This window comes from Myxocyprinus asiaticus, chromosome 25, assembly GCF_019703515.2.
Source record: "Myxocyprinus asiaticus isolate MX2 ecotype Aquarium Trade chromosome 25, UBuf_Myxa_2, whole genome shotgun sequence".
Lineage (NCBI taxonomy): Eukaryota > Metazoa > Chordata > Actinopteri > Cypriniformes > Catostomidae > Myxocyprinus > Myxocyprinus asiaticus.
The window spans coordinates 25539491-25565689 of record NC_059368.1 but is presented as its reverse complement, the minus strand read 5'-3'; the positions used below and the strand labels follow the sequence as shown (position 1 = coordinate 25565689).

The 26199-nt window shown below is 38.1% G+C and overlaps 1 protein-coding gene across 1 annotated transcript in view; it reads right to left on the bottom strand.

Moving 5' to 3' along the window:
• The window catches only part of LOC127415985 (nesprin-2-like), a 119787-nt gene that overhangs the window by 39827 nt on the left and 53761 nt on the right, over nucleotides 1-26199 (bottom strand). Inside the window, 30 exon segments of the mRNA XM_051655070.1 lie at nucleotides 998-1141; nucleotides 1312-1470; nucleotides 1641-1754; nucleotides 2196-2378; nucleotides 4576-4780; nucleotides 5587-5717; nucleotides 5864-6034; nucleotides 6178-6333; nucleotides 8452-8607; nucleotides 8700-8858; nucleotides 9016-9162; nucleotides 9246-9428; nucleotides 9562-9667; nucleotides 10027-10232; nucleotides 14962-15087; nucleotides 16914-17075; nucleotides 17337-17540; nucleotides 18429-18530; nucleotides 19664-19787; nucleotides 20304-20407; nucleotides 20550-21137; nucleotides 21277-21348; nucleotides 21483-21579; nucleotides 21744-21826; nucleotides 23592-23774; nucleotides 23919-24041; nucleotides 24643-24708; nucleotides 24710-24832; nucleotides 25047-25184; nucleotides 25909-26091. Coding sequence (XP_051511030.1) covers nucleotides 998-1141; nucleotides 1312-1470; nucleotides 1641-1754; nucleotides 2196-2378; nucleotides 4576-4780; nucleotides 5587-5717; nucleotides 5864-6034; nucleotides 6178-6333; nucleotides 8452-8607; nucleotides 8700-8858; nucleotides 9016-9162; nucleotides 9246-9428; nucleotides 9562-9667; nucleotides 10027-10232; nucleotides 14962-15087; nucleotides 16914-17075; nucleotides 17337-17540; nucleotides 18429-18530; nucleotides 19664-19787; nucleotides 20304-20407; nucleotides 20550-21137; nucleotides 21277-21348; nucleotides 21483-21579; nucleotides 21744-21826; nucleotides 23592-23774; nucleotides 23919-24041; nucleotides 24643-24708; nucleotides 24710-24832; nucleotides 25047-25184; nucleotides 25909-26091 — 4698 coding nt within the window.

Genomic DNA, 26199 nt, shown 5'->3' with positions numbered 1-26199 from the left:
TTTTTTTTTTTTTTTTGGCTGTATTGAAGGTTCCCAAGAGCACAGTGGCCTCCATAATTCTTAAATGGAAGAAGTTTGGAACAACCAGGAATCTTCCTAGAGCTGGCCACCTGGCCAAACTGAGCAATCGGGGGAGAAGGATCTTGGTAAGAGAGGTGACCAAGAACCCGATGGTCACTCTGGTTGAGCTCCAGAGATCTGGTTTTTGCTTTGTCATTATGGGGTATGGAGTGTAGATTGATGTGAAAAAAATAAATAAATTTAAAGCATTTGAGCATAAGGCTGCAACATAACAAAATGTGAAAGAAATGAAGGGGTCTGAATACTTTATGAATGCACTGTATGTACAAGTCATTTAAATACAGCTACCCAATTGCCATAACCAGATAGAAGCCAGTTTCTAGAGATGCAAGACACATGCCTATATTAATCGGAATTCTTCGTCATGTAACCACCTTATTCGCAATATCCACCATAATGGAATATTAATTTATATCTACACATGTCCAAATGTAGGTGATTCTGTGTGCTATGTGATAAAGGAAATTGTAAAACACCAAGCAATAGAAGAAAAAACATACTGAAATAAGGAGACAGTAAAATAGAGGAGACTATTTCTTTTTTCTCAGACAGTAAAAAAAGATTAACAAATCATTATCAAACATGGACTATATTTAGCTATTTACTGTGCTCTTGTGTACCGTTTTAAAGTACATGAATGAGAATTAATGAGTAGATTAAAATTCTGAGTGGAGTTGCTAATACATGGCCAGATCATGCATGTCTTAGTTTATTCTGTGTGTTGATTGGCATGTAAAGAGTAATATTCCAAATGGTGTTGAGCATGTAAATGTCTTTTTCAGAATCAAGGCTTAACCTGAACATCCTTTTATTTGTAAAATGATGTGTAAGTAAATATGGTCATTCTGAAGCAACAGGACTATGAACGTTAAAAAAAAAAAGAAAAAAAGAATCTGGATATTACTGTATGCTTTACCTGATGCAGAGTTAGCTGCTCTCTTATGGCAGAAGAGTTTCCAAGTGCCTGATTGGAAAAACTATCCTCAATTTTGTCCAAGAGCTCCATCCAACGCCGGCACTTCTGTTGGAAGTTCTGAGTATGCAGTATCTCTATATAAATCTTCCTGTAGACAGAGAGGTGCATTTGCATTCACCAGACAGAAGTGGTGACACAGTTAAGGTAAACAATATACCATATACATATTAGGTATTTCCAAAGAGAAAATCACATATACAGCACTAAACTAAGATGTTTAAGAACAGAACTGCATTAGTTCAGTGAATTTTTACTTGCCTGTGCCTGTCTGTGGCCTGAGAGAAAACCTTCATCCACTGCGTGTTCAGGGTCTGCAGCCTCTCTTCATCTGTGGCGCTTAGGGTGAGTCTGAGACTCTTCTGATTTAGAGCATCGAGGTTAGGGGTCAGCCCGTTCAGATCTAACAGAACCATCTTAAAAGACATGAAAGAGAGAGAGAGAGAGAGAGAGAGAGAGAGAGAGATTTCCATGAAACCAAACTAACATTTTTTTTCCAACTGACACAACAAGAGGAGAATAAAAGGAAAATCATCAAAACAATCCCATGAATTGGGACACCATTTTTAGGGGGTCACTGATTTACCGTCAGGCTCTCCATGCTTACAACTGAAGAGCTCATAATGCATTCAAAGCTTTTAAACTGTTGCTCCAATGACTCCAACTCAGGGCTGAAACTGCGCCGTTCCTCCAGCTCCTCCTATGGCTCAAAAACAGCACAACACTTGTGTTTATTAATGTGTAAGGAAGTGCAGGATTGATTCCGTTATTCTCAGATTACTTTCACTTTTAAAACAGAGTTCTGGTCCAGGATGGTGATTGGTCAATAGCCATGTTTTATTCAAGATACAGCATAGCTATGACCTCTTCAACAAGCTACTATTTGTATCACTGCGCAGCACCCATCGCAGACAAATATTTTGTTGCATAGCAACGTTCTGTTACTGTTTACTGTCACAGATAATATCTTCTAAAGGAAGGATGGCATTTAATGATTTTACTTTTAAATCTGTACTTAAAATTTTTAATACACATCTGGGTAACTGTTTCATTGTTAATATAGAGCAAAATATAGCATGGCCTTTTTGCTTAAATAACCGCAATGTGTTCTGTAATTCCAACATCTAAACTTCTTCCTCACCTGAACTTCTGCCCCACTCTCAGCAAGTGCCTTGCCAAGATGGACTAGGTCACGTGAGAGTAACCTGGTTTCTGATTGGATTAGTTGTGCTGATTGGAGCTCCATCTGCCCAACTAGAAGCTTTGCAGCCTCCAGCACTTTTCCCACACTACTTTGTAAGATCTCCATGTCTTTCTCTAGAACCTAAGGAATACATTTTTCAGAAATCACATTAATATACAAGAGCTGTCTACAACATAGGTACACATGCAATGACTAACCAATAAAAAAAAAAAAAAACACACACATTTAAATGTTCCCAAACAAAGTAAAACAAGTGACTGCATATTTTCAATGGTCATCAGCATAATAGCATTAATTGTATTCACTATTTAAATTGAATCAATGAGATTCTCAATTCTCAACCATTTTCTTTTGTGTTTCACCTTTTTTGTGTGGGAGAACACAGTACCACAGGTCTCATTGGTATTTTTAGCCCACTGAGAAAAGCTCCAGCTTTCAGAGCTCAATGCTCTGCTTTTCTGAAAGCACTTCTGAATTAATGTCCTGCAGTCCTGTCTGTGGGCCTCTAACAATTTAACACTTAACATGCACATGCTGAAATTGGGGAATTTTTTAGGTCTAGTCCTATTTTTTGAAAAAGCCTTGTGATGTGCATCATTACTTTGAATAGTACGTTCTGTTCTTAAAGATACAAAATGTCTCCCTTGAACCTAAAACAGTACCTTTGCATTTATAAACACAGAGGTAGTTTCACAAATGTCGTTGCATGCAATATTATTGGTTTGGAATGTACTAATTTAGTTTAAGGACTTTTAGAGTTTTCCATCTTATGTTGAACCACTACTGTCCCTTTCAAGTAGTTAAATTGTTTTCTACCTGGACCAACTATATTCAATTGTATTCTAACATGAGTCACGTGATGCGATATTGGAATGAGCAATAAAGGTATCTCTTCTATGTTAATCAGAGTTTTTATCCTAACCAGCCACGATCACAAGCAACGAGTGACAGGACATTCTGTTGATTGCTTGGTTTCTGTGGTATCGCACCAGGTAGTTCCGTCCACTCTGAACGCTCATTGGTCCACAATTCAGCTTCTAATAACAGTAACATGAAACATCAAACAAGTTCTGATTGGCTGTGAATTTAGGGCTGTCACGATTATTACATATGGCTGCCGATTATTTGTCAAACAAATAATTGCGATTATGACGATTAATTGTCTGTTTTAGGGCCGTGACGATTAATTGTCTCGTTATGGGCTTTCACAATTAATTGTCATATAAATTGTCATGTTTTTTAAGGTGTGCTTTTCTCTGCATGTGTGCTTAATACACCTTAAGAAGTCATCTTTACATATTTAACTTCAAATATTTAAATCAAATAATAAAATAGGAATAAACTAAGATTTCCGTTTAAGGCTTTAAAATTTATGAATGACGAAAAATAATGATAAAATATTTCTAAATACTTATTATGTCTCTCTTTTTGATCAACATCAGTTTTTGGTAAATTTTACATTTACACTTGTTTTTTAAACTCATTTTATAATATTTTCAATAAAAAAAAATGTAAATTTTTTTTGATATACTGTATATTTTATTATATTCACTGCACATTATATTTTTTATTATATTATGCAAGAGTAAAATATTTATTTTGTAATTTCTTCACTTTCACACATTATTTTAATGCTCTGATCAAACCCACGAGCCCTTATTTGTCATGAAGCAAAACCTTTGAGATTACGTTTCATCATTTTATCACTCCACAGAAACAGAGTAAGTGTGCGTCTCCTCCTCTTTGTCACAGCGTGTCATTAACACAGTGTGTATGAACCAGGAACATTTGCCAATACATGATTGTTTAAAGAGAAACTGGAGTGCTTTGCGTTCACTATCAAAGTTTATACTTCTTCGTTTATGTTTTCACGGGAGTTTGGCACGAGCCTCTGCTGACAGCGCACGCATCAGAACGCTTCATACGCTCTTCAGTACAGGAGCTAGTTGACCTCTGCGGTGCGGCTCAGTAACACTCAGGCTCGGAATTCAACTGAATGACACACAAACGCACCGGGCATGGCATTTATACAGTATATTCGATTAAGAATCCCTAATTTGTCTGAAATAACCACAGTTAGATAAATAACCACGATAGGCCTAGCTGTGATTGTGCCGGGTTGCACAGCAGATTTGCATTCAGTGTGGATAGACAGATTGCTTATTGCTGGAGTCTTATCGTATCACTTCCGTTTTGGACAACGTGTAATTTTCTCCTCTGGCACGATTAATTAATTGTCACATAAATTGTCATATTTTTTAAGGTCTCTGGTCTCTGACCAGACTAATTTATTGTATCGATAGTATAAGTTACTCACATTAATGGTTTGCATCCTGCTGTAGAGCAGCTCTGCAGTGCTCTCTTCTGTAGCTGGAGAACTCCGAAGCTCTTCAAGCCTCTCCCAGTGCTGGTTTAGAAGAGCACTGCACTCTCCAGTGACACTATCATATTCCAGCCAGAGGTGCAGAGCATCCTGGGCCTTTAGCAAATCAGTATGCAAGTCCTCAATCACTGCTAGATGTCTGAAACATAAACTTAGAAACATGAATACTCACATAGGTACAGTACAGACGTACACAACTTAATATATCTAATAAAAGTATCTTTCCTATGAGGTGCATAGAATATAAACCTTGCATATGCACACAAAATAATCTCAAAATGCCCTCAATTATGCATGAAACACTCACAGATATATGCAAAATGCACTCACAATCACAAACTGTTTTGTCAACTGGTTATTTAAGTAAACAATGTACTAGATATGTACTAACACTGCTAATTCAGTAATAAAACTCTGAATGCAATTTCATTTTAAACGGCGAGGGGAAAAGAAGTGCACAACAAATAACACTGGTCAGGGTTTGGCTGATTAGTTTCAACAGTTAGCCCCTGCTGGTAGATGTCATAACTACACCATTATGCTGGCAAAAAGCCAGCTTTTCCATTGATTGCCATTCAAATATAGCTGTTTTTTAAGTCCGCTTAAAAGTGGGAAATTGAAACTCGTTTCCTTCATGGACTAGCTGGTTAATTGACCAAGTAGTGGTCGACAGATGTATCATCAAGGCCAATAAATCAGATGATATAAATGTTCCCGTTTGACCGACTAGTTTCACAAGCCTTGATAGTGTGGAGAACCACCTATTTGAATGTGAGGGAGCAGTCTGATACATGTTCACTGTCACAAATTCTCATTCGAACAGTACCGCAGTTATCAGAGCTGCAGCTCGGCATACACAAACAAACTCAATATGTTTAAAGTGCTCGCGCATTTCATTCTCATCTCTCCTCGACAATTCCCTGTAACTATTATTTTTTTACGTACCGGGTTCTCTCTTTCTCCAGGTGATCAGACAGAAGTTTGGCTGCACAAGGGTTGAGTTTGTCTCTCAAGTCAGAAAACATTTGAGTTAAGTGGGTCCAAGTCTCTGATCTATCGAGTTCCTTTTCAAGCTCCTGTGAGCAAGCATGAATGACATAATTTTCAAGAAATCATCAATGCTAACATTTACAATGTTAACAACTTAACAGTTTGGAAAAAGTACAATATTTACAATCTTATTTTAATTATTGGATGTTTCAGCAGTCATCAGATTACTCACTTGCAGATGTTTCTCATGAGCTCTGCTCTGCTCAGACGAGAACAGAGGAACTCTATAGAGCTCCAGCTTGTAGACCACCCTGCTTGTTTGCAGTCCTTCTGCACTCAGTTTGGACTCAAAGTGAGCCCACTCATCCCTTATTGGCCGCAGAGTTGACCTGAGAGTGTTTATCTAAGAAAGGAGATACAGGAGCTGCAATGAATACAATTTCATTGCCTAATAAAAAAAGATGACAATAAAATAGAGTTACAATTAGATTGGATGAGCCACATTCAAAGCCTGATGTATTCTGGAACAAGGCCAAAAAAAATCACCTGTTGGCTTAAAGCTTGGCAGTCCTGGATTGCTGAATTCACCTTTGTGGAGAATACTTGATCTCCAGGGTGTTGACCATCTCGCTGCCCAAACAGGCGGAGAGCTCCCAAACCTAGCAGCTCAGAGGAATTGTCCCTCAGCTGTTCTTCTATCTCCTGGATTGAAGCAGAGTCAGAGGGACGAATTCACTTCACTTTTGCGCACATTCAGTGCAAAAACATGCTCTTATTCACTAACCACTCATCATCCAGTTTAACCGGCAAAGGCGCAATCCGCACTGGTATAGTGCTGTGCCATGTGTATTTATACCTTATTGTTGTGTTCTGGTCATTGTGACCTGGATGACATTTTTTTTCTCATTAATATTTTTTTTTACTTAATCCATTTGGAATAAAAACCCTTGACTTTGTTCACATACGTATGGTATCTGGAAACACAAAAACATATTGACCATTTTCATAAAAATAAAAAGAAATTGGTTTTATTTCACTTTGTTACACTTGTTGTGTTCCCAGTCAAAAATGACCGGCCATTGGAAATTATTGGATTAGACTACAAAATACAGGAATATTAAGTGTTCAGGAGCATCCCAATCCTTAAATGAGCACATATGTGGATGTGTGTCAAAGTCCTCGGACATGTGCACACGCAACACACACACACACACACACACACACACACACACACACGATGTGTGTTGAGCATCCTTTTGTGCATCATCTTTCCATGTACACTCTTTGAGGAATATTTCAAGATCTACTTATCATGTTATGTTGTGTTGTGTTTGGGTTCATCTGAATCAGGACAGTCTGCTGCAAGTTACGATATGTCATTGTCTATATTATATGTATGTTTCAGGAAGTAATACGAAAAAATTTAACAAAAAGCCACTCCTGTTTATTATATTTATGTATGTCAGTGGGAATTTCATACGCTAATACTCCACTGCAGTTTGGCCTCTGAGTGAAACAAATTTGCTCATTGCATTCTACTAATTGAGACCTTTCTGACGCTATATATCACATGGCAATCTCAACTTTTTTATGGTTTTACCAGCTTTGAATATAATTGTTGTGATGATAAATTTGCAAATGATGAGAACAAAACAGTTCTTATTTGTCAGCAAATAAAAAAAGCATTATTTAAGAATTGGTAGGATCAGCTATATGTATTGTAAATCCAGACTTTAAACTTTAAAATGACACCTAATTTGTTCAGATCAAGCAAGTGGTTATTGATTTATTATGTAATTATTATTATTTTTTGTTTTCTGCAGGGAGTGCCCCCCACTGGCCCTGTATAAGCTCAGTTCAAGTAATCCTTTTATCAATAAGAATTTTATATTATATATATATATATATATATATATATATACAGTATATATATAAAAAGCAGTACAAAACCTGTCATAATTACTAAAAAAAGAAGTTGTGCAAAAGATCTAATGCAATATCTTGTGATAATATATGCAATATGAGAGATTTATAAACAGTCTTAGTGGGCCAGTCATTTTTGACCACGAAGACAAAATGTGTTGGCACAAAATGAACACAGCACAAGGGTTAAATTAAGTTATTCTTTCCAGCGCAAGCATGCTTTATTTTTTAATCTAAATTAGACTTATTATGGACTGCGCCTTATTCACAAAAGGCAGTGGCATTTGTCTGCCAAAATTAATTTTGCTTAAAAGAGATGGTTGTGTGCATTTTGTAGTGATCATGGTAGAAGTAAATATATGACAAATGTTGCGTCCAAATTCTCAATGCTACATAGCAGGAGGAATGGGGTTGTCTAGCCGAAATGCTAGCTGGTCCAAACAATTGTCATAATGACAAACTACCAAAACGTATGCGAAGACAGCACCATTCAAATGCGAGTTAAATGCTTCACCATCACCCCATGTGAATTTGTACATCATTTAAGATAAAAGTGTTGGACTGAAGTTGGCTAACGTGCTAAAGCTAGCAGCAACACACAACCTGTGTTTGAAACGTCACTTCCGTCAACTGGAAAGCAGCAAACACTTCCGCGTAGTGAAAAAACGTTAGTGCTCCATATAAAACGATACTACACTTTGAAAATTCATACACTAGATGGCAAAGTGCATATTCATTTAAGACATACCTACTATCAGCGTGAGAAAATCATTCATATTGAGTCTTTTGTTATCTTTGGCTCCCCTTAGGTCATTTGGAATTTCACGCACAAACAATGATTGCAACACAAAAAATTCAAGCTACTGTCAGTAATTAAGATGTAGATAAGAGATGTACCTCACACTCCTGTAATGCTTGCTCAATCTGTGAGCAGCTGTCTGGTCTCTTGCGGTGTCTCACCCATTCCATACATTGAGAGATCCAGCTGTGAATATACTGCAGTCGCCTTTCTCTGTCTGTGCAGACCTGCCATTTGTCCTCTGCATCATGTATCTGCAGACAAAAGAACAAATCACAATGGTATGAGTGGAAACATGGATGGATTTGTCAGGTATGCATCAGCGATGTTGCACTTCTGGACTCACCTCGCTGTCAATCTTGCCCTGTAGAACAAGACAACTCAGATTGAGAGCTCCCAGTCGCTCAGCAAAGAGGTTGCACTCATTGCGATTGGCTGGATCATCCACAGACCCCTCCACAGACTGGTTCAGAAAGTCGATGCAGGTTACCTCGGCCTTTATGTCCTGAGAAGAATAAATACAACTGAAGAATACATGTGTGAGTGTTTCCTTCAGAATTCTGTTTCTGCAGTGAAGAAAGATCCCATAATGGGAAAATCAGTAGGAGTTTAGCTAGAGCAACATAAATATTACTAAACATATGAAAGCATAGGTGTGATACCTTCAAAGTCTGTAGATATCTAGACAGCTCAGTGGAACCCAGGGCACAATGGACCCTAGACCTTTCCTCCTCCAGTCTACTTTCAACATATTCCAGCCAGGAGGTCAGCTCAGCTAAGATCTGACTCTGAGACTGGCTCGCCAACAGCTAAAAGAAGGGCAAAAGGCTGTTTATTAAAACAACATGTAATTACCAAAGCTTTGGGGATAGAAAAACAGACATTTCCTTACCAGTTGCTGTGTCTGGTGAAGGGTTGGCAGCATGTTAGTCAGGTCGGTCCAGCCCTGTTCAATTTGAGCCAGTCGTCTGTGCAGACCGGGAGCTTCACTGTCAGTTAGATGCAATGTGTGTGTACCTGTACAGATTGCTGTTACTTTCTGTGCAGACCTCATCTCCAGTTCCCTAAAGAAATCCTGAAACATACAGTACACAAACATAATGACAGCATGTCACATTTCACTTATACACATATTATACAGTCACATGATAAAAAATAAAAAAAAGAGGAAAAAAAATAAACATTAATAATCTAAAAGTTCTTGTCACCTTGAGTTGGGTAAGGACGAATCTGTCAGATAAAGTATTCCACTTCTGAATTTTTTCATGAGCTGAACTCATCCACTTCTCTAGTTCAGTTGAGTCATGCTGAAACCTACACACACAGATTATGTCTTTAGTCCAAATGTAGCACAAAGTAAAGCTTTAAAATGCCATTTTCTTTGCTATTCTGGCATTTATTTTAATTATAGTGTGCAGTGCAGTACTTCATCTCTTCAACATAATATTTTTTCTTTGACAAAAGTGTTCATAGCAGCCAGAGCAGGGGTGAGCTGTAGTGAAGTAGTGTTTAAATTAGTGTTTTTAAATTTCAAAAGACTGATAGCATGATTTTATTAAATGCACTTGTAATAGGTATTTCTGAAATAAAAGGCCTTTACTTCAACCCCATTTCTATTGAGCACTATACACAATTTTTTCTCTTTTTATCACCCTTGTGTCTTTTTCCCAGACCTGTCATAATTCTTCATGATCTTTTTTGTGGATTGCATCTTATGCTCTAGTTGTTTATTGAGCTCCTGCCAGCGTGTTAACAGGCGTGATCTTGGGACAGTCGGGCCTGGCACCTCACAGAAGCAACCCTTATTTTTTAGGGCCCTGAGCTGGTCCTGGATCTCTCCCACCTGAGGCCTTATGTCTTCCAGGGCCTTGTGCAACCTCTGTACATGAGAGAGAGAGAGAGAAAGTAATAAAGAAAGAAAAGAACAAGACAGAATAAGAAAGAAGAAAAATATAGAAGAAAAAGAAGAGAAACAGAAAAACAAATAAAGAAAAAGAGTAAAAAAGAGAGAAAAAGAAAGAAAAAAATGAAAAAGGAAAGAAAAGGAGTGAAAGAAAAAGGAACAAGAAACAGAAAAGTAAGAAAAAGAAAGAAAAGAAAAAGAAAAGAAACAAAGAATAAAAAAGAGAAAGAAAGAGTAAGAAAGAAAGAGCAAAAGAGAGGAAATGAAAAAGAAAGGAAAAAGAAACAGAGAATAAAGAGAGAGTAAGAAAGAGAAAAATAAAGAAAAGAAACAAAGAAAAGAAAAAGAGAGAAATAAAAAGGAACAAGGAAAGAAAGAAAACAAAGAATGAATAAAAAGAGAAAGAGTAAAAAAGAAACAAAGAAAAGAAAAAGAAACAGAAAAAAGAGAGAAAGGGTAAGAAAGAGAAAAAGAAAGAAAAAGGAACAAGAAAGAAAAGAAAGAAAAGAAAAACAAAAGAATAAAAAAGAAAGAAAAAGAAAAAGAAAATGAAAGAAAAAGAGAAAAGGAACAAGAAAGAAAGAAAAGAACAACAGAAAAAGAGAAAAAGAAAGAATAAAAAGAAAGAAAAGAGTAAAGAAAAAGAAAAGAAAAGAAAAGAAAGAGTAAAATAACAACACACAAGTCAACATTTCATAAGTGTCCCAACAGAGGTAGGCAAGAACCCTGGAAATGTATTACATATAAAAACAAATATACACAATTTATTAAAATGTATTGCTTTTTGATTCAACGATCAATTTTTTGAGCATAATACTGATAAATGTAAAGATTCAAACACACACAATTCAAAATGTGTTTGTAACAGACAACAAAATTTGCCTATAAACATTTTGTGACAAGGAGGAGGGAGTGGCCGGGTTGTGAGGACACACGCCCAGCGCTGAATTGTCCTAATCATCCAGGATGGGGATAAAGACGAGCTGGTGACACCAGTTCAAGAGAGAGAGAGAGAGACATGCGGCCTCTGTGTGTGTGTCTGTGTGTTTATATTTGTTTAAGTTCAGTTAAGTCATTAAAATTAGGTTGACTGTTCTGCCGGTACCCGCCTCCTCCTTGCCCGTCCTGTGAATCCCGTTACATTGGTGCTGAAACCCGGGAGGGATAAGGGATGCGCTGTCATGGAGCCCTTGCTGCTGCCGTCCACCGCTGCTGTCAGCGGCCAGGAGTCGGAGGAAACGCTGCCTTCTGCCAGGAAGGGGAGGAGCCGTTACCGTCTGCCAGGGGTCGGAGGACTCGCTGCCGTCCACCAGGGGAGGAGCGGCTTTCGTCCGTCAGAGGGTGGAGGAGTGGCTGAGGACCAGGTGATGGCATGTCTGGGGACTGGCGGGCGAGTTTTTCTCTCTCTCTCCTCTCACTCTGTTTCTCCCCCTTGCTCTTTCCCTCTCCCCTCTCCCTCCCCTCGTCTCTTCATGGGCTCCAGAGAGGCAGGGAAGATCTGCCGGCAGAAGAACGGCCGGAAGGGCAACACCTCCGCTCCAGGAAGGGAGGGGAGTACGTGAAGCCAGAGGTTTCTCCGGCCTGAATCGGGCAGTGGAGGAGTGTGATGAGGAGGAGGGTGTGGCCAGGCCATGAGAACGCACGCCTGGTGCTGAATTGTCCTAATCAGCCGGGGGGGATAAAGACGAGCCTGAGGTGCCAGTTCGAGAGAGAGAGAGAGAGACACATGCAGACACTGTGTGTGTGTGTCTGTGTGTTTTATGTAATGTTTCAGTTTCTTTAGACCATTAAAAGTATATGTTGACTGTTCTGCCGGATCCTGCCTCCTCCTTGACCATCCTGAACCCCGTTACATTGGTACTAAAACCCGGGAAGTATGAGGGATGCGCTGACGTGTAGTCCTCACCGCACACCAGGGGAGGAGGAACCGCTGCCATCCAGCAGGAAGGGGAGGAGCCGTTACTGTCCGCCAGGGGTCGGAGCACTCGCTGACATCCGCCAGGGGAGAAGCGGCTGTCGTCCGCCAGAGGGCAGAGTGGTGGCTGAGGACCAAGCGACGACATGTAAGGGAACAGGGAGACAGTTTTTCTCTCTCTCTCTCTCTCTCTTTGTCTGTCTGTCTCTCCCCTTCCCTCGTCTCTCTCAGGGCTCCAGAGAGGCGGTGAAGACCTGCCGGCAGAAGGACAGCCGGAAGGGCAACACCTCCCTTCCAGGAAGGGAGGGGAGTACATCAAGCCGGTGGTTTCCCCAGCCTGAATCGGGTGGTGGAGGGAGCAGTAGGGCATAGCCGGGTCATGAGGATGCATGCCCAGCACTGAATTGTCCTAATCAGCCGGGAGGGGGATAAAGACAAGCAAAGGCACCAGTTCGAGGGAGAGAGAGACACACATGGCTGCTGTATGTGTGTTTTATGTTATGTTTCAGTTTCTTTATAACATTAAAAGTTTATGTTGACTGTTCTGCCAGTTCCCGTCTCCTCCTTGCCCGTCCTGTGAACCCCGTTACACATTTATGTACAAATATAAATAGAAGCTTTATGAAATAACACTGTACCTTTACTACTCTGATGTATGTTTTCATTATTCAAAATATGTCATTATGTGTATGTTGTTCACAATCATTAAGCTTGGATTCAAAAAAGAATTTCAATTTGCTGAATTACAAACAAAACATTAAGGGAACTTTCTGATCTCAACTTTCTCCCCTTATCTCTATCAGCGTCTCGGTCCGTTCTCAAGTGGAGTGGCTTGTAAGGATAGGTGTGCGTTTGATGTACATCTATTACAGGCAAACAAAAAGGTTTGCTTGCTGTTCCTCCCAAATCAATCCACCTGAGTTATGAGCTTTGGTAGTCAAAAGAGGCGAAATAATACGCAGGCAACCAACCGTTCGTCACTGACTGTTCCGTGTGAGTCAGTGCAGCTAAGAAATGAGCTTTCGTAATTGTGAGGGGGTCAAATTATATAAGAGCAGCCAATGTAGGCAGTAGAACAAGAAGTTCTGCAGATATGGCAACTATCGTTCTGAGTAATTTAATTTGGAACAGAGTGTGCTTGACAAAAAAAGACTCTCATACAACATATAGTCAATGAAAAGAGAAGACCCTCTCTCCTCACTTCCTCCCATATATCTCAAATACTAATGTTCCTTTAGCCCTGTACCCAACCCAATAACTAATATGAACAGGCATCCTCTATATCAGGGGTCTGGGGCCCTCAGGGAACCACAAGGGGGAGCGTAGAACATTTCATAATAAAAAGTGTTAAAAATAGATAAAAATAAAATGTTATTTATATATATATATATATATATATATATATATATATATATATATATATATATATATATATATAAAAAAGATGCTGGTAATGTTTTAATAGTTTATTTTGGCTTTAGTACACTGAATAAAGTAGGATTGCCACACTATTTGACCAAAGAATTTTCATGACTTTTCAATTAAGATAAAAAATTCAGACACAGCTAATTTTTTTCAGACTGATTTGTGAATTGGTTCAAACTTTTCATTGAAAAGAACTATCGATACATTGAAAAGAACCAACCCAAAAGAACCATTTGCTCACAAATCGACACTGGCTTGCAAGCAATTTTTACTCAACACAAGATCAATGTCTAGCAAATGAAATATTTTAGAGCACAGCGTAACTAGAAAAAAAAAATGTATATTTCACAATATAGAAATTTCCATGACTTTTCTGTTACTTTTTCCTTATAGAAAATTAATTAACCACTAACAAAAGCCTTCATCGGCCAGAATCAAAGGACAATGCATCTACATGTATTTCCTCAGCTCATTCGGGATGACTTCAAGGACTTTAATACTAAAACTTAGTTCATACAAAATCATTTTGTTTAACCATTGACCCAAAATACTTACTTAGTTTACTAATTTTAACCATTAATAGTTCTAAACATAAATAACTAATATTGGCATTATATTCATTCATTTTTTGTTATAGCATAATTTCCTGTACAGCTGCTTTGAAATAACACCTGTTGTGAAAAGCGCTATACAAATAAATTTGATTTGACTTGTTAACATATCATTAAATTAAGACTTTTCTAGACTTCCTAGATATTTATTCTGGTTTTCTAAGATAGTGAGAACCCGGTATAAAAGACAATTTAAGTTAATTGAACAAATTGTTGTATTTGTAGTGTCCCACTTACCATTTTTTACTTTGTCTCTATACACTAAAATATATAGCTGCCTGTTTATTTTAGGAAGGTCCCTTACAAGTGGATCATCATATTTTAAAGTCCTTGGCTTTAAAAAGTTTAAAAAGCCCTGTTTTTACAGTAATACGCTAAGTATGTGTTCAACCGAACTCCCTAAGAACACACAGCAACCTATAGTGAGTGAGTGCTAATTTTGAATCATTTGAATTTGAATAATTCCGATAATTCTAACAGCAGCATGTTACAGTATGTTGCATCTAATCTGGATTACAGATAGAATTTGAAATTATTGCCACAAAGCACGGCCTGTGGAATATGTTTCTTCAGCTTCCATGCAATGTTGCCATAGAACAACGCCATTAACAAGTGCTTTCGTGGGGAACACAATGGTGACAGCTCATTGCTTACTCCTTGTGGGGATTGAACCAGGGACCTTCCGGTTACCAGCCCTGAGTACTTAACTACAACATCACAGTGACCATAATATTGCAGTGTGGATGTAACTAACCTCACAGGACTGCAGCTGACCCCACATGTCCCCCTCCAGCTCTGAATCTAGACTGGGCACGTCTGCCTCCAGCTCATCCAACTGCCTGAACAGTCTTTCTGTGACCTCCTCATACCGAGACCACTCCTATAACACAGTATTTAAAAGATAAGAGAGTGTGTGCTTCACTGAGAATTCACGTAATTTCATACATTTTATTTTGTTGCTCATCTCTCTTAATTTACTTTATACAGACCAAAAGTCTGAGACCATGTCTCTATTTTGCATTTTCTAATTTAATGCAATTCTTTTCAGTACAAATTATGTTATCAGTATAACAATTTGAGTGAAAAGTTTCATTTAAAAAAAAATTACAAATAGCATAGTAAATAGTAGTGTACAGTATGCCCCCTTTTGCTTGATGCTGGCATGGACTTCACAAGTATGTGCAAAACCTGATGATCCATGTTATCTCAGCATGATTTGAGGATGGTAACAAATGTTAATAGGTAACATGGTCAATGTCACAAATTTGCTTTAGTTAGTGACCAAAAAATAAAGTGCAGAATCGTATTTCTTATTCATACATCATAACTATTTTTGTTTGTTTGTTGAAATTTTTCAACTTCAGTTCCAGTTTTAAAACAGATTTTTAATCCAAAATTTTCAATGAGGTCTCAGGGTATTGGACCCCACTGTATAATTCATATACTCATTAAATATTCATGAATTAAAATAAACTTTTCCATGACAGTAGTCCTTTATTGTCATTAAATCAATTTTTTTTTATAACTGTCCAGTAAGTGTAAGGACAGTCTTTGGGGTAAAATGCCCCCCTGTTGCAAGAACTAAAGGCCCCTATTAAACACATTGGGTGTTTTTTTCAAAGTGGGGCAAATAGATTGGTTATGAAAAAAGTTCAAAGTCGGCTCACATCGACTCATCCAATCATAAGAGATCAGTTTGTTTATAGAATATTTAAGATGTAATAAAATGGCAAATGTGTTTGGAATTAAGAGGAAATGGTTGACGTTTTCTGAAGTAGTTATTTTGAGTAAGCATCATCTTAATTTGTCACTCAAAAAAGCATCTTGCTGTCTCAAAATTATTTGCATTAGTTGACAAATTGTGCCATATAAAGTACTGTGCAAAAGTTTTAGGCACTTGGGGAAAATGTTGCATAATGAGGATGTCTTCAAAAATAATGCCATAAATAATTTTCATTTATCAATTAACATCATACAAAGTCCAGTAAATATAAAAAAAAGCTAAATAAATATTCGGGGTGACCACCTTTGCCTTTAAAACAGCACCAATTCTCCTAAGTACACCTGGACACAGTTTTTCTTGGTTGTTGGCAGATAGGATGTTCAAAGCTTCTTGGAGAATTCGCCACAGTTCTTCTATCTATTTAGGCTGTCTCAATTACTTCTGTCTCTTTATGTAATCTCAGACTGACACAATGTTCAATGGGGGCTTTGTGGGGGCCATGACATCTGTTGCAGTGCTCCCTGTTCTTCTATTCTAATCTTTTCTATTTGCAAAAGTAATATTTGGGAGTCTAACATTTATATTTCCTATTGAGACACTAAAGCTGAAGATTTAAATAACCATATAAAGACAAATGCTTTTGTGAAACATCTTATGTGACTTTTGCACAGTACTGTAACTACTGCCCAAGTATCTACACGATATCACTTTAAACCCCCTAGGGGCCTTTAACCCTCACCACCTTTTTTTTTTTTTTTTTTTTTTTAAACAGAAAAATAATCGGAACAACCTTCCATTAATATTTCTTTTCACACAAACTGTGTTGCTCCATAAATATTCAATAAAAAAAAATAAATAATAATAATTAGACCTTGACATTTTCCTTGATCTGGAGAGAGTGCTCAGCAAAGGAGAATGTTTTATAAATGAAAAAGATGTAATTGACATCTACGTAAACCTGAGAAAGGCTAACTGCGCTGTACCTGCAAATTGTGCTGCATTTGGACCCCATGACTCTGTGCTTGATCCTGTAGTGCTGATATTAACTGCTCCACCTCTGCCAGGCCCTGCGTAGCCCCCTCTGGCAGCTTTTTGGACAGCAGCTTAACCATTGCAAAGTTCTGCCCCAAACCTCTGAAGAATCTCTGTTACCAGTCAAGTCAAAATATTAAAAGAGTCACATAGAGGTTAAAAAACTTAGAAAGGACTTAGGAAATTATTCTTTATGATTGATTTTATTTTTATTTATTTTTTTTTTTTTCTAAAGAAAAAATAATAATAATGCAGTTGGAAACAAATGTAAATCATTTTTACAGCTGTTTATATGTTGTACAACACTGTACGGAAACGTTCATGTCACCAGATGTAACTAATCCTCTCTTGCAACACACAGTTCAGCTGTTTACCTTGTGTCCTCTGAGCAGGCTGTGCAGCTGGCTGCAGTTGTGTGGGTGTGCATCCTGACAGCGTTGCAGCCGTTCAGAGCCCAGCTCAAGGAGACCCATTAAACCCTTCAGAAGAGCTTCAGAACATCCCTGTTGCTCAATATTATTTTGCCCCAAAGATCTCCGTCGTTCATGTGCCAAGGTCCACGTGCCACCCTGCAGGCTCTTACAGAACACACACTTAAATTAGCATGTCAGAATCGATTAAACAGATAGATAGTAGACAGACAGATTTTAGTGAATCAAAAATGATTCACCAATTATATGACTATGTTATATTACAGAATATATATAATACATATATTATGGGTTCTTCAGTTTTTACTTTGTGCCTGCACAACAATTTTAGTCTAGGCTGTTTATTACTGTTTGACTAATTTACAGTATGAGTTAGGATGTATATACTGAGGGCAAATGTATTCTTTTGAGTTTATGCTGTCAACCAAAGTTGTCACCCTAAGATTTATTCATTTAAAACCCCTTATTGCTTTTATGACAGAAAAATATAGCTTGATTACATTATAAATTATATAATCAAATATAGCTATTTATGTATAATTTAAAAGGCTATTTATTATTACCTTAATAGTTTATTTGAAAGGATATTGCCTCCTTAAGTAGCTTTAAAGTAGTATTTTTTGTTAGCAGATTGAAGTGTAGCTAACTACATGTTCAAAACAGTAGCTTGTCTCTAGTTTGAATGTAAATCATGAATAGCTTGTCAAGCTAGTTTCAAAGTGGCTTTCCCAAGATAAACAGATAGAGAAGACTTTTTTAATCAGAAATTCACTAGGGGGAAATTCAGGAGCAAAACAGATGCAATAATCACACAATTAAGAAAACAGCATACATATTATTTGCCTGTCCATAGTCAAAAAAGACAGTAAAATTCGGTTCTGTATCATGACCTGCACAGTGAGGCATGTCAATGTGTTATCCAGTAATGACAATGGGAGAAAGTGTACTTGTTTAATAAAAATGAAAAACATTTGCGCAAGCAAGCATGTTTGCCATAAAGTTTAAGCTTTTTGCAAAACCAAATGAATTAAATACCTTCATGCAGACGAAGTCCTTGATGAGTTTGGTTGAGTCACTCGTCTGAGTTTCCCTGGCTTTTAACACAGACAGAGAAATCTCCAACAGATGCTCTCTAGTCTGAGTAAGCAGGAAATAAAATGACTTAGAAAGGCAGAATCATTCTCATAAATTTCTCTGTGAAATATGTTCCGTAAACTGTGGACTATGGACTGAAAGGAAAAGTTCATTTAAAATGAATGTTCTCTCATCATTTACTCACCCTCATGCCATCCCAGATGTGTATGACTTACTTTCTTCTGCAAAACACAAGGAATGTTTTTTAGAAGAATATCTCAGCTCTGTAGGTCCATACAGTACAATGCAAGTGAATGGTGACCAAAACTTTGAAGCTCCAAAAAACACAAAGGCAGCATAAAAGTAATCCATACGACTTCAGTGGTTTAATCCATGTCTTCTTAAAATGATCTAATTGGTTTTGGGTGAGAACAGACCATTGCAGTCTCAAGGCACAATCATGATTTCAAGTTTTATTACAACACCTAGTGCTTTATGCATGCACAGTGCGCTAGATGGTGCTAGGAAGTGTAATCAAGCTTGAAATCATGATCACCCAGGAGACTGCTGATGTCAAGATTTATAGTGAAAAAGGAGTTATATTTTGGTCTGTTCTCACCCAAAATGATTAGATCACTTCAGAAGACATGGATTAAATCACTTGAGTTTTATGGATTACTTTTATTCTGCATTTATAAGCTTTTTGGAGCTTCAAAGTTCTGATCACCATACACTTGCATTGGATGGATCTACAGAGCTGAGATATTCTTCTAAAAATCTTTTTTTGTGTTCTGCAGAAGAAAGAAAGTGATATACCGGTACACCTGTGATGGCATGACGGAGAGTTCATAATAAGAGAATTTTCATTTTGGGGTGTACTACTCCTTTTACAGTGTATAAAAAATAAAAAAAAATAAAAAACTCAACCTTATATTTTTTTTCTTTTTTTCAAATTATAACCAGTATGGTAGACACATAATTTAGAGGGCAGGTTAAATGTTTCTTTCTTTCTTAGATTGTTTTGTGTCAATTAAATGTGAGAAACAGTAATTAAGTGTTCAGAATCAGACTCTCACTTGGGGCTCCAGTGAATGTCAGAGGTAACAAACATGTCACAAAATGCACACATATACATTCACTTACATGGTGGGTAGTTGGTTAGTTTTAATAAGTATTTTTGCTAGGCTGAAACTGACCTCTGACGCATTTCGATCCTGACATGATTCCAGTGCCTCTGGTGATTTCTTTAATTTGGTGAGAATCTGGGTCACACTCTCCTCTTCGGACTGCCCTGGATCACTGACATTTGCACTGCTGGACCTGCAAAAGACCATTGAAAGCTTCGTCATGTCAAACGTGATATTGAATGAATGCACCTCTCTCCATTTTGGTTATATAACATTTAGTAATTGAGAAATGTGGCACTTCATGGATCTAACTCACTTTAAAAGATCTTTAACTATCAGACACAATTTATGTTTCTTAAGATCTTAAACTTTTGACCAAAACACTTATGCTTGTATGCTTAAAATCAGTTTTGTAGACCAATACAAGTTGTGCCTATGTATAAATGTCTGTACAAAATCTGAATGTTTATTATTTATTTTATATTATTTTTTAAATGGATGAGTTGAACCAGATAGTGAAGTAAAGGCATCAAGTGGCCAACTTAAATGGGAAATCCAACACTGTTTCAACAGCATCCCAAGGTGGGTAGCTCATTAATTTGGTTAAAAGCATAACCACAGTGTGCAGAGGTGTCATCTAGGCAAAGGGTTTTCATAAATATATTAAGATTTTTTTTAAATTTTATTTAGTGTGGGGGCAGCTCCTTACCATGTATTTTCCTGAGACTGGAAATGTTCCAGATCTATGCTGCTGCTATGACAAGCCATGAACTCGATCAGTTCTCTCTGTTCCTTCATCTTACACTGCATCTCCTAAAGATGGTAGGGAGGGTATTAGTTAGTGATCCATTACCTGTCTATATTGGGTAATGCGGAACTTATTGTGGTAAGGGAGTTAAATAGACTTTTCTTGGAAATAAAATGATAGTTAAACTTTACAAAAAAAAAAAATTACCACTGTTGTATCCGGCTCTGGCACAGATTTGGTTGTTATGTCTATGGATATTTTCCCTGGATCAGCTATACTGCCTGCAGGTTGGGATTGGTCATCATCAGTAACTTCTACTGCCTCTCTGTCAAGTGTTTGTGGGGTTGAGTCTTCTTTATAGATTGGGGAGTTTACTTGATCAACTGTATCTCTTTCTATGGTTAAAGATACTGTGTTCTCATCTACAAAATTAGACTCCTTGGTTGTTTCACTGGCATCACTAGTTTTAGAGTTTTTTGTGTCTATTCCAGGCTTCATGGGTACTGCTTCAGTCAACTTTGTTACAGGGCACTTGGTCTTTTGCTCCGCTTTTAAAACAACATCTTCATTTGCTGTTGCAGATATGAGGCATTTTTCATTTATAAACTCTTCAGAGTGTTGGTGTGTTGCTGCAGGTAGACAGGTAGTCTCTTCAGTAACTGATTTACTCCCTGTGTTAGATATTTCAGGGAGTTGAGGCTCCGCAAAACAACTTCCTGGATCAGCTTCATTTAATACTGGTGCATACTTGATTGCAGCTACATCCATCTTCTGAACATCTTTGGGGGACAATTCCTAAAGAGACAAATACAACAATATGAGAAATATAAAAATTGAATAAAAATGATAGAACCTTACATATGCATTAACTAACAGGAAACTTGGTATGTACTGTATGGAAGAAAAAAATACTTATATTGTGGTCAGCATATACCTCAGTGACATGCTCTATTACAGCAGAAGCAGTGTCAGTTTCGACATCCTCTATTATTGTCTCATCTGGGTCCTGGTTAAGAGATAGAGAAAATAGAACGTAGTGAAAGGAAAAATAAACCACTGCAGAGAGTCCCAGAATGTATAGGAAAACACTCTCTTTCAAGGAACAAATGAAAACCTAGAAGAAAAGTTGGTCTGCTTTACCTCTGGAACACTGCATGTGAGAGTTCCTGAGGATGAAGACTGACTGCCTTCATCCTCTTCCTCACTGTAAGGTCCATCCATGGACACCTGATTAACAGTTCCAAGGACATGTGAGGACATAATATTCCTTAAGATCTTAAGGCTTGACTAAAACAGAACTGATGATGTGAATATATTTGGCTTTCTGAACTAGTGTGGGCATGTTTTGAGGTGTATTTTTACTTGAGCTGATTAAAGTTGAGGCTAGGACATACCATCATATCTCCAGTGTAAAGATCTGGCAAGGTGACTCCCATGGTCTGGCCAGAAGGCAAGGTAATCTCAGCTGGCAGACCTATAGATGCCTAAAAAGAAATATGACACACTCAGTACCATCAAGTGATAAGCCTGGGACAAATCAAAGTCATGGTAACAAGATCTTATCTCCAGCACCATGTGGAATCTTTGTGTGCAGATCTCTGCAAAAAACAAAAACAAAAATAATAAAAACACTCAGATTTCCACAGCACTGGAATGTCTGTAATGTTAAATATGTATGGTGATTAATTTGATTATGTTTTTAGTTACCAATAAACTCAGTTTAATGAATTATACCATGATTAAATCCATTCTGTGGAATTCCCCAGATATCCCCTCACAACTGGAGCAGAAAAAACTCTGCAGAATCTGTCTACGTCTTGTCGTATGTAAAGATCATGAGAAATGTCATAAGACCACCTTAACTGGATACTACCACCACTGCCAATACAGCCATGGCAGTAATGATTTACTGTCACACCATATTGAGGTTTTAAAGCATTTAATTTCTTGAAAACTCAAGGTGCCCACACATCCCCCTCTCAGAGTTGGCTTTCAAGTGCAGAGATGCTATCCTCCTCTCATTCTCACAGACATGAAAGAGAGGAAGAGAGTTCACACACTGGTCATGGACACTAAAAACACAACAGATTTATTGCATTTTCATAAGATGGACCAATATTATGTTCTAACCAGGTGCAAAGGTCATCTTAAACATTAGTCTTTAAATGTCTTTTTTTGATATTGGTAATATATATATATCGAAGTCATTTAGAACTGATTTTGTGTTCCTTATAAAATTTGTTAAAACTTAAAAACACAAAAACAAGGGGGCCTGGGTAGCTCAGTGGTAAAATACGCTGGCTACCACCACTGGAGTTCACTAGCTCGCTAGTTCGAATCCCAGGGCATGCTGAGTAACTCCAGCCAGGTCTCCTAACCAACCAAATTGGCCCGGTTGCTAGGGAGGGTAGAGTCACATGGGGTAAACTCCCCATGTGGTCCCCATGTGGTCACTATAATGTGGTTCATTCTCGGTGGGGTGCGTGGTGAGTTGAGCGTGATTGCCGCGGTGGATGGCGAGAAGCCTCCACACGCGCTATGTCTCCGTGGCAATGCAACACGCTCAACAAGCCACGTGATAAGATGCGCGGGTTGATGGTCTCAGACGTGGATGCAACTGGGATTCGTCCTCTGCCACCCGGCAAATCACTACACAACCATGAGGACTTAAAAGCACATTTGGAATTGGAATTGGGCATTCCAAATTGGGAGGAAAAACAAAACACAAACAACACAAAACAAGACAAAAAAAAAAAACACATCAAGAAAACAAAATAACATAACATGACAAAACACAAAATAAAAAGCCAAACAAAACCAAACCAACAACTGCATATCTCTGAAGGCCCCCATTAATTTGAATATAGCTCATACCTAAAATGTATTCACTTTAAATTAATTCAAATTAATTCTAGGAACTGGGAAGTTGCCTGCAATTTCAAACAGTGTCAGCAGTGTCCTTAGGTGTGACATGATATAATTCACCTAATTGCTATATATTCACTTTTAATCAGCTCATTTTAACTACATGGTATATTCATACTTTATTAATCACACTGTAGAACTATTCAAAGTCATCTGTAAAAAAAGCTAAAAGGTAATTAAAATAGTGAAAACATGGAAATGGTGACCAGTTACAGGTGTAATACACTTTCCCTTACATATACATACAAACATTATGCCTCCATCCCAATAAACAGTAAGGTTCTGACTTTAACGAAACACAAGCACACTAGTAAATTGACTCACCCTCAGCACTGTGCTCTGCTCCACACTGAGCTGCTGTAGCTCCTGGATGGGTCGCAGGAGCTCTTGAGCCCGATGGAAGGCTGTGAGAGTTTGCTCTGCTCCTGCAGGAAGTCCCAAGCCTGGCCTACAGCTCTCAATCTCATCAATGGTCATCTTCATGGACTGGATATTGTCCAGGATGACCTACCATTGAGGACAGAGAGAGAAAACATCTGATAAGGCATATATATATATATATATATATATATATATATATATATATATATATATATATATATATATATATATATATATATGCAGTCTGAGAATTTCCAAGATGTAATGTACCTGTCTGTTCTGGAGATGTTCCTCAGGAGAGATGTTCTGTGTGTCAGTCGTGGAAAGGATTGTTCTGATCTTCGTCAAATTCTTCTCCATCATCTTCACCTCTGCTTCAATGGCATCCATCTCCTACACAAGAATTATAAATGAATTCTGATTCAAATTCTAGAACAAGAGAGAATACCTTGAGGCTTTTCACATTACACTAATCCCTGAGTTAACATAACATTTAATCCCAGGTCAAGGCCATTTTCAACCCTGGGTTAAACTACATTTAACACCACTTTTACAGTAATCTTGGATTATGGCCTTTTGTGGCACCAAAATTATAATGTGAATTACTAACCCAGGACAAAGTATGAAGTGTGCAACATATAACAAGATAACCCAGGATTAGCTAAACCCAGGGTTAATAATAATAATAATAATAATAAAACAATAATAATAATAAAATCAATAACAATAATAACTTTGTTTTTTTTTATATTTTAGAGCATAACTAGGAAAAAAAAGTCCATTCACTATAGAAGTTTCCATCTCCATTCCATTTCCTTCTCCAGGCCTGGAGAAAATCACAATTTTAAAATTCCCTGATATTTGTCCATGACCATGTTATGTAATCCTCCAAATTACGTATACACTGCAAATCCCGTAACTGTAAAAGGGAATATGTAACTCCAGATGTAAAAACATTAAATATTAATATTTCTTTAATTTTTTAATTGCTTACATCTGCTAGGTGCTGAAGGTGTGACAGAGGGTCCAGAACACTTTGCTGCATTTGTGTGATATTTTTTTTGGATAGCCAGGTAGAGAAGCTGCTCTTGAGAAGTGGTGTCACACACTGGAGTGAGCTCTTTAAGGACAGGCATGAAGGCCTCCAGGGCTGCTCTGTATCCCTCCAATTCATCCAGCATCATCTACACACACCAACAAAGAGGCATACAGAAACATGATGTCAATTAAAACACAATGACAAGTGGCCTCTTAAAGGGATCCATTAGCTAAACTAGACAGCAATTACTCAGCAATAAGGTATTTAAGTATAGTCTTCTTCTATTTAAAGTTACATATTGTACTTCCCCTTATGAATTGTGAACAGCTTTAGTGTGAGGCATTGACTTTAGACCTTACCTTGAGGGAGTTGGCGTGGCCATGGAGGCATTTCGCAGTGGTGTAGGTTCTAGGGGCAACCAGCCAGAACTGGGCCTCTCTCATCCAGCAGGTGGAGCTACTGAGTAAGCCATCATACTCCTGCAGACAGGCGGGGATCTGATGGAAGAACAATGTTCATTTTAGCCTGAAATACTGTATTTCTGAGCTGTACACAATCAAAACAGTAGCTGGTATAAGTTGGTCTCCCAGCCTGGCAAAGCTGATGTAGGGGGGGGGGAGTTTCTCCCATTTTTATCCCCAATTTAGAATGCCCAATTCCCAATGTGCTCTAACTCCTCGTGGTGGCGTAGTGACTCGCCTCAATCCAGGTGGCGGAGAATGAATCTCAGTTGCCTCCACATCTGAGACCGTCAATCCGCGCATCTTATCTCGTGGCTTGTTGAGCGCATTACTGCGTAGACCTAGCTCGTGTGGAGGCCCACGCTATTCTCCGCGGCATCCATGTACAACTCACCACGCAACCCACCGAGAGCGAGAACCACATTACAGCGACCAAGAGGAGGTTACCCCATGTGACTCTACCCACCCTAGCAACCAGGCCAATTGGTTGCTTAGGGAGCCTGTCTGGAGTCACTCAGCACGCCCTGCATTCGAACTTGCGACTCAAGGTGTGGTAGTCAGCATCTTTTCTTGCTGAGCTACCCAAGCCCCACAAAGCTGGTGTTTAGTTGGTTTAACTGGTCAGCCAGCTGGTCTCTAAGTGCCCAAATCCTCTCTAAAAACCAGTAAAACACCTCAATGATTTAAGCTTTTTTTTTTTTTTTTTTATGTGTGTTTTTTTACATTGTGAAACAAGGATTATGCTCTGCATCTCACTGACTTTGCTGATGAGGGCGGTCCTGTGCTCGGCCTGCTTGGCTGTGGTCTGGTAGAGCTGTAGTGGTTCTGTGAGCAGGTCAATTAGGATGTGTGCTCTCTCCGGCTGTTCCTCAGCTAGCTCCTGCATGTCAGCCTCCAGCTCAGCTATACGAGTGTGCCACTGATCCAGCTCATCCCAGATATGCTGCACACACACATTTAATTTGCCATTTTTCATTTGACATAAATATATATATATATATATATATATATATATATATATATATATATATATATATATATATATATATAT